This window comes from Rhea americana, unplaced genomic scaffold (assembly GCF_003343005.1).
Source record: "Rhea americana isolate MKP2758 unplaced genomic scaffold, rheAme1 scaffold_4, whole genome shotgun sequence".
In the NCBI taxonomy this organism is placed as follows: domain Eukaryota; kingdom Metazoa; phylum Chordata; class Aves; order Rheiformes; family Rheidae; genus Rhea; species Rhea americana.
The window spans coordinates 4,092,878-4,106,321 of NW_028186534.1; the positions used below are offsets into that span (position 1 = coordinate 4,092,878).

The following is a 13,444-nucleotide window of genomic DNA, read 5'->3' on the forward strand; positions in this document are numbered from 1 at the left end:
ATTCTCAAATGATACGCACAAGCCAGGCTGACCGCTACGTACCTACAGAGCTGTTTTCATATACTTGGTGAGACTTCTTCTGAAAAATCAACTCTTTGAATGCTACATATTCTTTAATGTATTTTTATTTCTTTTGCCTAGCCAAGTTTACTTGTTACCTTTTGGGATATACTACAGTGCTATTAAAGCGTAGCCAAGCAGATCACCAAATTGATGTTGTCGTACATCARTGTTAAAGTTTGCTTCCTTACACAGCCCACTGTCAGGAGCCTGGTTTCATCAGGTCTGAAAAGAAGTTCAGCTGTGACATGCCATCTGAGAAATGCCACTGGTCCCGACTGCAGATGCCACCTACCAGGTAGGAAACCTCTAGAGAAAGCTCATTTTCACTTCTCCTCCCCTAGGTATAAAAATCAGACTCTTAGTTCTTGACTGACTGCAGGTTTAGGGCTTCCTTCAGGGAACTCAGGTTTTTCCATCTGTTCAGAAAGAGTCTGTCCTGGAACACTAAACTTCAAGTAAAAAGGTTACAGGAAAACCTGCATTYTGATGTTCTATATTTTACAATGACTTCCCCCTTTACTTGTATTTACTACATTTACAAGTCTGCCTCAGGAAAAAAATACATCATTATGTAATCACAGGAAATTTTCCAAGTAACACTTCATTCATTCTTCTGCTTGTATCCCTCTCCCTTTGTCTATTCTGCCTTCTCCAGCACTGTGAGCATTACGAGCCAAGGACACTAACTTCAGGCTTGCCAGTGCCTAGGCCAATGGGGGTCTTGATTTACATGTTCCCAAAATCTGCTGTATTTATGGTAACAACTACACAACAAATCATTTCATAGGACAGGGGTCAAGAAGGTTAAAGAGCAAACTCACAAAATGCAGTTCTTCTCCAGAATAGGAAACTATAGCAAGGAGGTCAGTGGCATTGATTTTAATAGATGTGCATGGTCAATAATTCATACAGCAAATGTGATAAAGCAACCTGGAATGCAAATGTCTCCTGATCGCTACACATTAATGATGAGTGATTAAGTATATCTTTACTGGAATACGCAAGTGTTTGAGTCTTCTTCTGGGGGCTCATTTTTCTGCCTTGGAAATCATCAGTAACCAAAAAGCTGTTACCTTTAAATTGCAGAAACAGAAGTAGTGCTAATTAGTGCAAGCAAGAGAAGCTGCAACTATTGCTATCAGTAACRGCTGTGAAGGGAACCTCCGTTCTGCTTTGCTCTTTTTCACTACTGTCTGCCAGAAGCACAAACTTCTCTTAGAAGGCTCCARCGTCACGGATGGGGAAAGGAAGCGGGGCAGAGGAGAGATGGTCTAGCCACGACTGCGCCGCGGCCCCGGACGCCCCCACCCCTCAGTGCCGCCCGCCCACGTGAGCCCCGGCCAGCCCCCCAGCASCGTCACCGGAGGGGTTTCCATCTGCAGCCCTGGCTCCAGCGGACACCTGCGTGAATCGCAGCATCCCCGTGCCCCAAGGCGTGTGCAGACCTGGATTTCAGATTGGGCCGGCGGCAGGTTTACCGAGCAGGTTAGCTGGGTATCACCAGTTCTTTCTCATTTTTTCCAGGCACGTTTGCAACTCATAAGCATTGACTCCTACATGACATGAGGAAGGGGCAGGATAAAAGGGAGTTATATGCCAACAACCTTCCACTGCTGTAATGAAGTACATATTAAGAGAGTACTAGCACACAGACCAAGTCACAGCTAAGAGATCYGGGTACTTGTGCCAGGGGTGGCAATGAAATGGGGCAAATTTGCTAGCAGCAGTGAAGACCTCAGTTTGCTTCTACTATTGCCCTGTCTCAGTTACCTTGGTTTTCTTCATTTTCCCTGTTCAGATCTTTAGATGTGTCTTTGTCCCCAAAGAGGCTTTTCAAAATTGCRTTTGCAATTGGAAGCATCATAGCCGTGGAGGCAGTATTACTTAACCACATGGACAGGAAAGACGTTGTCAACATCATTCCTAAAATTAGTCTGGAAGACAGAAAGAAGAAAAAGCTGAATTTCTTGAGTTTGACAGATACTCTAACATAGCCTAGCCACAGGAAGAATAGCTCCTGCACAGGGATCACATAAAATTAATAGGAAAAAGCACCTGACTATCCTGTAACRGGGGTGAGAATAAATAACCAGAATAACTATCAATATGGTGCTGAACAAAACAGTTCTCCCTGGGCTCTGCTAGCCTCTGAGCAAACGCGATAGCTTGTCCGAACAAACTCAATAAGCACGTGAAGCTCCCTGGTGCGTGGGTGACGCTCGCATCGCTGCCCACGGCAGGCGCGCGTGCAGCGCGGTTTCCTGACCGCCAGCAGCTCGCTCCCCCCTGGAAACACCCCGGTGGCTCCGTTGTTCACCTGGCAGGCTGGACTCCCACTAACATGAGGACGCGGAGAGCAATCCTGCGGTGCAAATTCCACTCCTCGATGGCAGATGCCATGATGAGGCCACTGAGGAAGAGGAAGTTGGTGTCTAAGAAATACTGTGGGCAAACTTTGTTAGATGGAAGGATCCCCAGGAAGGGAAAGAGGACGATGGGCAGCAGGGCTGTCACAGCCAGCGGCAGCGCCTCYGTGCACCAGTACAGGGCCATCAATAGGATCACATAGAGACATCTTCCTTCCTGCAAAAGAAACAGAGAGGATAAAGTAATGCATGCKGGGTTACAGAGAAGTCTTTTCATTTGGAAATGCCTATCACAGACAAGCAATATGCACCAATTACTCCTCCAAGGATACAGTATTTCCCCCAAACTATTCCCGTCAAGGGCAACATTGCCCCCCATAAATTGGGCATGGGGTTCAGGGCTTCCTTGGTTGCCTGAAGCTCTGATGCATTGCTGGTTGAAAATACACTGAGGCATCAGCCAGGGAAGCTGTGGCGTGTAGGACTTGCTCCTCTGCATTGAATTAGAGTGCTAATCCTCAGCATGCACTGCTGCTGGAAACAAGCACTGCTAATATCCTTAGGTGTCTGCATCATCTGACAGCTGCTGCACTTCATATGTTTGTGTTTTCCTCCAGCTTCCACAGACCATGCTTTGCACAGCTAAGAGAAAGCGCCTTTGAGAGAGGTCCAAGGGACATATCAGGTCTCCATATTTGCAAAAGGAGCCATAYAAAAAGGTTTCTTTTGTTGGATCAGAGTCTCCGGAGAGATCTGGGTGAAACAATTCCAAGGCAACCCATYCCAGTCCCTACGGAAATCAGTAAATCAAGAGTTATAGTGCTGTGCCACTTCCTATTTGCCACAAGCTTGCCCACATTCAGTGCCACTGAGCCCTCGTCCAAGGCTGGTGGCGAGCCAGGTCCCTCACTGCAGCGAGGCTTCATTCACCCTCCCAAAGCCATTTGTCATGACAGCCCCAGCCAAAATAACGAGCTGGGGAAAGAAGTCAGGACAACTGCCCGAAGCCCAGGGAGGAGAGAGCCCYAGAGCAGCGCTGGGAGGCAGGGGACTGCCCGGAGCACACAGGAGAGCGACGGACCCGTCCATCACYGCCAGGCTGAAGAGGGCTTTTGTCACTGCCTGCGAGGCAGCGTGCCCACAGGGCTATAAATAACGGCTCAGAGGTATTTGGAAGCCCCAGAACTATTTATTTTGCCACTATTTTCCAGCTTATTGAACAGGTTGAATTGTTATTCAAAGCCACCTCTGTAGCTCCGCTTGGACCTTCCCCCCAGGCACCGAGGCTGCCGGGATTTCTCTGAGGGCGATGGCAGCTCCCCATCAGCCTTGGCTGGRCTGATTCGGGGAACAGCATGAACTGGGAATTGCAACAAACTACATTTTGGAGATACAGCGGTCTCACATGAAGTGTTTGAGCAYGCAGCAAGCCACAGGAGCAGGTAAGGCTGAGGCAAAACCTGCCTGGCCACCTGCAGAAACTCACGTCAGGTCTTAGCTGAACACGGCAGCCTCCAGCTCGCACGGCAGATACCAGCTTAGTGACACAGGCACAGCGATGATGAAAAATTATCACGATTATTGAGCTAAAGAGCAGAATCTACTCTGACACCCCGAATGGATAAAAGCTAASTGAATTTAAGCAAAAGTGCTTTTACCTTTTAATAGATCTGTAGTGAGTGTTCKCAAATTGGCAAGAGTGAAAGAACTTGTCATTTACTTTTAGCTTTCTAGCTTTGCATTTCACAAGCAATCTCGCTTGTAAAGCCTCAAGTGCTCCAGTGCATGTGGAAATGAGAATACCAAAGAATCTAGAGTAACTTACTGGGATTTTGAACACATTATTTACAGGGAGGCTACTGCTTCATGTGGGGTTCCCAAGATCTGCATTTAAAGATCATTTGCAGTCCTAATTTTAGGCCAAGGAAAAGTTACATATGAGATGCTGTGATGTAAAACCTTTATATTCCTAGGGCTCATCTGGCGTCTGTCAGCTCCCATAAATTCCCTATAGCTTTACTTCCTCTGAACCAGCAGGACCAGAACAAACCTGGGAGTGCCAAATTTTGCAAACAAAGATTCATGTTGTGACATGTTTGCACACTAGATTAGTGATCTATTTCCCATGGCAACTGATTATTTCTCTTTACTCTGGCTCCTCTTATATACCAAAGAAATAGCTTTGCTCTCATTAAATTATTCTCCATTTTCTTGCTAAAGGTCATACAAAATATTTTTTCTTCCCAGTGGTAAAGGTCATACAAAATATTTTTTCTTCCCAGTGGCACAATCTTCTCCAGTTTTCTGCAAGGACAGTTTCACCAGAGTGACTTCAAAATAAACATATTTTGCCTCTGCTAGGGGTAAAACAACCAAAAATTTTTAATATCACTTTGACAGAAGAGCAGATCAAGGAAGACTTCAACTGACCTGATGAAACAGGTGAAACAATTCAGAAAGCTAGCTGTAAGTAAYAGGATTTTTTTTCTGATATATGGGAAATGTTACAGCAAAAGACAGAATGCATCCAATAATTGATCTTCATTGCAAAAAAAATCAAAAGCCAACGTGCCCAACTAAAACAGGCCAGGAAGAAGTATGGTACGGAGGGGTTTTCTGAAACTGTGAAACTACATGGATCAACAGCAAAGCACTTCAAAAGGAAAGATGTAGTATTGCTTGTGTAACTTACTTCACCCCAAAAGAGGACAAACTGCACTTGTACGAAGCCAGCTCTCACTTAAGACAGGACTATCGTTCAACAAATAAAGAAYGAGACCATTCAGAAATAACTCAGATTTGGAGCAACTACTCCCCAGAACAGAARTTTAAGACTACAAACCATTAATAAAATAGAAAGGTCTCTTGTTTTCAAGGTATCTTGCAAACATTTATTAATGCTCCTGGCTGCCGGCGAGCTTGGTCAGTATACAGGCACTACACTAACAGCCCCAGGCCAGCCGTGAAAACGCTGGGAAGAAGGGGGTGTTGGCCAGAGGGCCGCAGCTGCCCAYGTCCGCGCTCCGGGCTGCGGGCGCTGCTGCATGCAGCACTGTCACCCCCGCGCACTCTCTACCCTACGATCCCTCTGCTGTGTCTCTGAGGAGCAGGCGCCTTTTCACTCCCCTCACCTCCACGCAGCCTTGTTTTTCTAAAATAAGCCCCTATCAAAGTTCAGGGGGGGAGGAAAAATGGCAGCAAATACAAACTTTAAAATAGGTCTTGTGATTGGGTTAATTTTATAACCATTTAATGATTTGCCGGGAAGGGCTTTGCAGCTCTGGACTACAGCATCTCACCTTCCTGTTGCACAAGAGTCTCCAGGACGACCTCTGCCCCGCCAGACCCAGGGCTCATCTTCATCATGCCGAAAGACCTGGGATTTTCCACGCTCGAGGCTCGGCCGAGCAGCGGCGGAGGAAGGCAGGCAGCGTGCCTCAGCGGGGAAGCGTCCCGCGGGCAATCAGGCTGGAAGGGGACATCAGGGCTTTCACTCACCCTGGTGCCACGCCAGCCTTGGGCCCTGCTGAATGCACCCTGCCCAGCTTCAGTTTTCCTCCAATGACCTTTCCATATCACGTGGCCACCCCAGCCTCGTGTCCCAAATGCAGGCTCTCCTTGCATGCCCTCGGCAAAATGAGCAAATGAGGGGGCACACAAGCATAAGGGGACACTCTGGGACCTCCAGAAGATCTTCATTTTGCCTGAAACCAGAGCTTTTCAAGCCCTTCCATCCCACTGCTGTCATGAAGGAACATCTTATCTGTAATATTCGCAAGTATTTGATTAAAAAAAAAAAAAAAAAAAAACAAGCAGTGCCTTTAGCATCTTGCTCACAATTCACAGCTCAGTTTCCACCGCCACCTTAGTCACACTGTCTATTCTCCAGTTAGATGGACATTTGAATCCAATATCCACCAGCTCAGCTCCTGCAAACATTATGTAATCTGGACATAAAGCAAGCCCTGTTTACCAACACTCGTGCCAGCAGACTTGTTTTGCTCCCACTGGGTATTTGCGGAGCAGCTAAAAAGGGGCCATTCCCACCAGGGCACAAGCATTAAGAGCTGCAGTGAATGCTCAAGATATTTTGCTCTGGAAATATGACGAAAAATACAAAGCTTAGGAAGCACTTCTATGGGAGGTTCTAGATGTGTTCTGCAATTGGCAGAAAAACAGAATTATTCTCTCCACTTTATGAATGCAGCAGCTGAAGCTCAGAAAGATCAAGATCACATAGGAAACTTACGGTAAAAACGGGTGTCGTAGGGAAAATCGTCCCTGTCTCAGAGGTCTCAACCCCAAGGCTCACACCTCCTCCGGGAGGCACCAGCTGACCCACAAGTTCAACTATTCATTGACTATAAAGTGAAAGCAACACAATGTGATGATCAAGCATCCTATATGAGGTTAAAAGGGCTCCTTATTTGAAGAAATCTCTATTTCAGCATCAGGAGTCTTTTTTTTTTAAGATAGATCCACATTTGATTTAAAAAGAAACTTAATCTGTGGTGGATTCATCACAATTGAAAAAGCTGCTCCTATGGTTCCTTAACCTCACTATTAAAAGTACGCTGTGGTAATCTGCATCTGCCAGCTTCCATCGTCTGCATCTCATCAAATGCTCTCMCTTCATCCCCTAGGCTGGGCAGCCCCTATCCAAACTCTGCTCTCGAGTGATGTGCCTTCGAGATGATGAACAAGCCACTCTTTGCCTTTTTGTTCTTTGAGAAAYAGGCCAAGTTCCTGCAGCCTCTCACTATGCGGCCTGTTTTGCAGTCCTTTACTCATTCTGCTCTCTGAGACTTCTCCAATTTATCAAAGTTTCTTTTGAATTGTGGAAATAAGAATGCAGGGTGTTTTGGCAACAATTACAACTACAGCAAAYAGTCACCTAGGAGTCCCTCCTTGCTCTTACTCGAGATTTCATGTGTTTATACACAAAAATTCACATTACCCCTTTTGGCTGAGGATAGCCAGTCTGGATAGCTATGTTCAGGTAATGACATATTGCCATCTCAAGGCCTTTTTCTGGAACCTGCTCCCCAAGAGGGACTCCAGATAGGCAAGACCTACAGCCACTGTTCCCAGCTATACGCATCTACCCCCAGACAGGTGCAAATGCAGCCAGTTCTTTGATCCACAGAGCTCCTCAGGCAGCTCTTTAAAAATTCTTGTATGCAAGTTGTCTAGACCTGCAGATCTTAAAGCATTCAGGGTTAGATGCAAGTATTTTAATTTTCCTTTAGTTCYTGTCACAATAAAAATATTTCTTTATCATTCAGCTTCATATTCATATTATAGGATTGTACTGCCAGCACTTTCCAGAGCACAGGACAGAAATGCTTACTGCAAATGGCTTTTTCTGCATTATCCATCTAGGAACAGACTATCACAGCTCAAGATTCCTTTTGTGCCTAACACTTGAAAAATCTCTTACCACGCTCAACACCCTGCCCAGGGATTTCCTTCTCAGTCCTTTCCTCTCCCTTTTTCAGTTTTCTGTGGTTCACAAGTCTCAATTAATATTTATTCTCATCAACTTCTCTTTTCCCTCAAAGTATTTCTGCTTTCACTTCGCCTCTGCGCCAGCTTGTTACTTCACCAGGTTAGTCATCTCTCCAAACAGAAGCTTCCAGTGCATGTGGCAAAACATAGTCACCCAGCTTCCCACTGTCACTCCCCTTGCTGAAGTTCTCCCTCTCAACTCCTWTGGCTGAAAACTGCTTTCAGTTTTGAGAGACTGGTGTCTAAATCACCAAGCACATATGTAACATGGGTATGGATTTCCTGCAAGATGTGTAATCAGGCTGCAGTTGCTTATTCCACCTGCCAGGTTGTTCTCCTAATGACTCCTCCTTTGCCTGTCCATGTTCCTGCACGCTGCATGGAGCAACACGGCGATCCGTCCCCCTTTATCTTGCTGGGGACGCAGTGCTCCCCACCTGCCACATTACTGGCCCCCATTTGCATCACCCATTGCCCCCATAATGACATAGCTTGGAAGTGGTCCATGCTCTTTGCTTTCAAATGCAAGCAATGCCATTTTTCTTCATTCTTAAGTCTCCTTGTTCTAGTGAGGAGGACTCATCACTTCCAAGTTGACTTTAAATTGGTCTACGCCCACTCAGGAAGACAAGTCTGTTTTTGAAGGCATTGGGCCCTATTTGCCTGCCCAGAGCTCTTTTTAGTGGATTTGGCTGCCTCAGCTGTTACCAAGCCAAGAGGCTGTAGACATTGAGTTCATTAGGAGCTGTTGGAACAAGCTCTTTGCACAGCTCATTGAAAGTGCCCCCCATGCTCCTTCCAGTAGAACAGTTCTTCCAACCCCCTCCTGCCCTGCCAGAGCTCTTTGCAATCATTCACAGCTCTCCCAAGCAGGCACTTCCTCTCATGGGTCAAATGTTCAACCATTTCAGCAACAACCAGAGTGGGAGGTGACACACAGATCCTCATGCAAAGAATCGATTGCAGGGAGGCAGCACCACACCGAATATTTCACTGTACTCTTTTACGTGACAGACACAACTGTTCCAGCTACAACACAGGGAGCACATCCTAAAGTCTAATCAAACTTGCCCACAAAGCAGAAATTTCATTTCTCTATTTAAGAGGAATGAGATTACAGACAAAAAACACTTATGCAAGTCTCTTTCTCCAAGGCTGCAACCTAAAAAGGGCATCAAACAAGAGGCATCATTGAAACATCAGCACCAATGCCTGCCATGACTCTGTCCACCTGTGTAAGGACATCAAGTTCTGCATGGGTGCCTGGAGAAAAACTGCTGCAGGGTTACAACCACTGAGGATTTTCRTAGTACCTTGCAGGTAGGGATGCTGAAGTTCAGCAGCAATAGGCAAGGCCAGACTTGATATGTGACTTTTCTCAAAGGATTTTGTCTCCAGGGAAAGGCCACCTAAGTGCAGGTTCACTGGAAAACCCACTGCACACAGGGCTTCATTAAGAAGCGTGCCTTTCCAAGAAGCCACATCCCACTTCTTGTTATCTATCAAACCGAACTTTAGATCATGATTTCTTGGTCTCCAAATCCAAGTGAAATGCTGCCCTTAAAGCCAAAGCTCAAATGGCTCTTTATGGCTCTGATCCCTTGCAAGACTAAAATTGCTGAGTATCCCAGTGGGGACAAGGATGACTGAAAAGCCTTTAGGGGCTGATATCAGGGCCGATGACCGAAATACGAAGCCCCTTTTCCTGGAAAAGAGAATTTTTCCTGAGACAGTAAACGCTGACATGATGTGGGAACAGATTTCAGCGTCCCAAGAACAGGAAACTACAGCAGAGACRCCTCTAAGAAACGTTCTCTCATGAGGGAAACCTCATCCCGAGACTAGCAAGGGCTGAGCCTTGCTGCTTTTCTTAGTCTACCAGTTTAACACCCTGAGGAGTAATTCAGATTTTCCAAGATACTCCCAAGTGTGTGAGAAATTAGTAGCAGAGAGCTTGCTAAGATGACTCCACCTCACCAAGGAACTGCTCCTGCCACCAGCTTGCTCTCTACAGGTGTCCTTTCAGGACCAGCCTCTGAGTAACATCAGCCACGGACCAGTAGGTTGAATTCAGTTTGAGATGGAGTTTGCTATCTGAACTAGCTCTTGCAACGTGGCTACCCAGGACAGCATGAGGCTGGACTCTAGGCCTGTGTTTGGCTAAATCATTTAACTCAAGCAGCACAGCTGAGGGCACACATTTTCCATCACACACTGGGATGACTTCCAAACGCCAACCACGCAAGACTCCCACCTGCTGAGGCTTCGCCTCTTCCATTCTTTGTGTTTTTACATTGCTGCTAAGTACGTAATCTGTTCCCTTCATTTCCTCACAGCCCCCTGCAGCTTGAGCTGCCGAGAGCAGGGTGAAGCGCAGCGCTGGACTTCAGAAGTTAACCCCATGCCGACGCAACAGCAAGTTTCCTTTCTTGCTGCACAAGTAAGAGAATTTAATGTTGAAACTGTAGATGATTCATTGACCTCTGAACATGAMTAGATACAATTTTCTGACAGTAACTAACAGCTGCAGGTTCATCCATATGCTAAACTTTGGGAGAATTTGATGAAACCGCAGCTCAAATCTGCTTTAAGTCCACAAGCACTGTCCTGGTTAACAAGAGTCCTGCTATCATCAAAGTGTCAGTGTTTTGACAGCAAACAGTACAGGTAACAGTCAATCTCATTGCTATTAGCTATAATGCATTTAGAGCTTGTGGAAAATGAAGAATAACTCACTAATGCAAGCAGGCACGCCAGCCAGCAATTTCCTTCAGTAGCTCTGCTGGTGCCTCTCGTTCCTGGCCGCAGCTGCCTCGCTGGTCCTTGACCCTCTCAGCTGCAAGTGTTCCACTTTCTGTGGGAAGCTGTAAAGTCCCGCTTTTGCGTCACACATTTTTCTTTAAGAAAAACCTGTTGAGCAGACTAGACTGTCTCTGAAGTTCTCTGAGTTTGCACACAAGGAGCATGCTAGCACCATATCAGAAAACCACAGTTGGTGTTTTCTAACAGTAGTTACACCAGCAGACATTTCTCCTGCACGTGAGGAGAGGAACTCTCCTCCTCGAATACCCAGGTCTCCATATACTGTGTGCATCAGTATGTGCAGTGACCAGTACAAAAGGGTACCCAGAGCGAGGGCTTTCGAGCAGCGCAGCGCCAGTCTGACGTGTGATGTATTCTCCTGACTCATCATTGCGCGATGACATTTTGGGGTAGCTCCGAGCTCAGCTCACACACAGGCTTGCACTGAGCACGCAGCCTCTCCTCACCCTCTGACTGTGTCTCAAGATTTTACAAGTGCCAAAGTCAAACGGAATACCATTAAAAATCTTTAAAGTCACTCATTCAACTACACTAAATGAATGTACAAACTAATATAATGAACTATTTACAAATCTGCAAAGGTATTAAGCACCTGTTAAGCAATTTGCTTACTGCTCTTTGAGGCAAGCAAGCATTTAATATATTCCCATAAAGTGCTCAGCCAAATAATGCAAAAGAGGAAACTAGGGAGATTAAATCCAAATATATATATATATCTTTTAATATATTATGTCATGAAATAAAGTAATGATTATTCTATTTTTTTTTTTTTTAATTCAGGAGATTTATGTTATCTTGAAAGTAAAGGTTTTGCCTGACAAGAAAAATACAGCTAGAAGCAAGTGCCACCTTCGTGTCCTTACAGCCTCTTAATCATTCTGTAATCACTAACTACTGAACATCACTTTTTTTTTTTTTGCTATAAACAAAGTCATTCTCAAATGGATCTGAGTCAGAATATTAGAGTGAAATCCCAACCATATTGAAATCATTGGAAAAAACATTTCCCAGTGACTTTATTGCCACATGGACTTCCACCCAGCACTCAGATGGTCTCAGTGTGCAAAAGCTGCGTGTATGAGACAGGTGCAAAAATCCCTCCTTTTCCAAAGTCTCGCCACAGACAAATTGCTTAATATGCTGCCTAACACACATCCAAAACCCCAAAGCTCACCAGGAGACCAGTTAATTCCATGTCTACAGAACAGCTCAAACGTTTCCCTCACAAAGCCTCTCCAGCTACAGTAACAGAGGTCCCAGGCTGCCAAGAGCCCACACCTGCAAGGTGCCGACCACCACTTCTGTCATGAACAGCAGCRATGCCCTGGAGCAGAGCAACTACACCACATTTCACAGGCGGCTTTAGCACGAATCCCACCATAGTGTTGGCTCCATCTCAGCAGCTTTGATCTTACTGTGCCCAGCACTGCTGTCTATGGCAGTCTCCCGCTCACTAGGGAAGGCGCAGCAYGGAGTTGGTGGCTTTGCTGGACCATGGGAGCACAGCCTCAGGAATCGCTTTCTGCCCCAGCTCTGCAAAGAGCTTGCTGGATGACCTTGGCCATGCCCCTGTGCTGGACCTCAGTTTCCCCAGCTGGGAAACGGAGCAACTGATATGTGACCTCCTTCAATAAAAAGTCCCATATGGCACCTAAGCCTCCCATAGGTATGAACAGAAAAAGTACTACTTAGTGCCACTTTGTTCAAGCCAAGTTCTTCAAACCTCCGCAAGTGTCTACATAAGCAACATAAACTTTGTTATCTACTACTCTGATCCCCTTTCCTCTAAAAAATTAAAGTAATCCCCTCCGATCACAATCCGAGGGGGCTGCAGAAGGGYGGTTCCTAGACGTGGAGCTCTGCCAGACCGCAGGCCCCAGTGGTCCCCTCCACGCCAGGCTGAGGGGTCCTAGCCCAGGAGACTCCCTCAGCCACCACAGCCGCACAGCAAGCGGGTCCATGTGCRGCTCTGGCAAGGGCCCTACTCAGTTGTAGCTGAGCTGTAGGCTGGTGGAATAGGGCCACGAGGGCCCCAGTCYGTAATCTATCTCTGTATCCTCAGCCTGTGCCCCCAGTCCATACCCCAGGTCCATACCCCAGCTGGTGTTCCCTGGCCCATGCCCTCCATTCGTTGCCCTCAGTGGGGGCATCTTGAGTGTCCCCAGCCGATGCCCCCACCCATGTCCTCCAACCTGTGCCCTCCAGTCAGTGCACTTGGTGGGGAACCCTCATGGGTGTCCCTGGCCCATGCCCCATGTCCACGCCCTCCAATCTGCACCCTCCAGCCCATGCCCTCAGCGGGTGATCCCCACGGGTGCCCCTGCCCGGTGCCCCCCACCCACACCCGCCAATCTGCGCTCTCTAGTCCATGCCCTGGGTGGGTGATCCACGCGGGTGCCCCCTGCGGGTGCTCTGCAGAGGGTGCTCTCGGTGGGTGCCCCCGCCGCGGTACCTTGGCGGGCAGGCTGAGCAGCACGGGCAGCAGCGCCAGCGGCGCGCACAGCAGCACCAGGAACCGCCGGACGCTCCACACCTTCTTCACCAGCGCTCCCAGCGCCGCCATCCCGATCCCGATCCCGATCCCAGTCCCGATCCCGGCCCCGGGCCCGGCCCGGCCCGGCCCGGCCGCCGCTTTATGCCGCGGGGCAGGGCGCGCCGGCGGAGGGACGCGGCCGGGCACCGAG

At 47.4% G+C, this 13,444-nt stretch overlaps 1 protein-coding gene across 1 annotated transcript in view; it reads right to left on the minus strand.

Moving 5' to 3' along the window:
* SLC13A3 (solute carrier family 13 member 3) overlaps positions 1–13,399 on the minus strand; it is a 28,669-nt gene extending 15,270 nt beyond the window's left edge. Inside the window, exons 1-3 of the mRNA XM_085313993.1 lie at positions 13,213–13,399; positions 2,381–2,646; positions 1,834–1,997 (exon numbers count right to left, since the gene is read on the minus strand). Coding sequence (XP_085170119.1) covers positions 1,834–1,997; positions 2,381–2,646; positions 13,213–13,323 — 541 coding nt within the window. The 5' untranslated portion in view covers positions 13,324–13,399. The remainder of the gene's footprint in view (positions 1–1,833; positions 1,998–2,380; positions 2,647–13,212) is intronic.
* Positions 13,400–13,444: the final 45 nt, after the last annotated feature.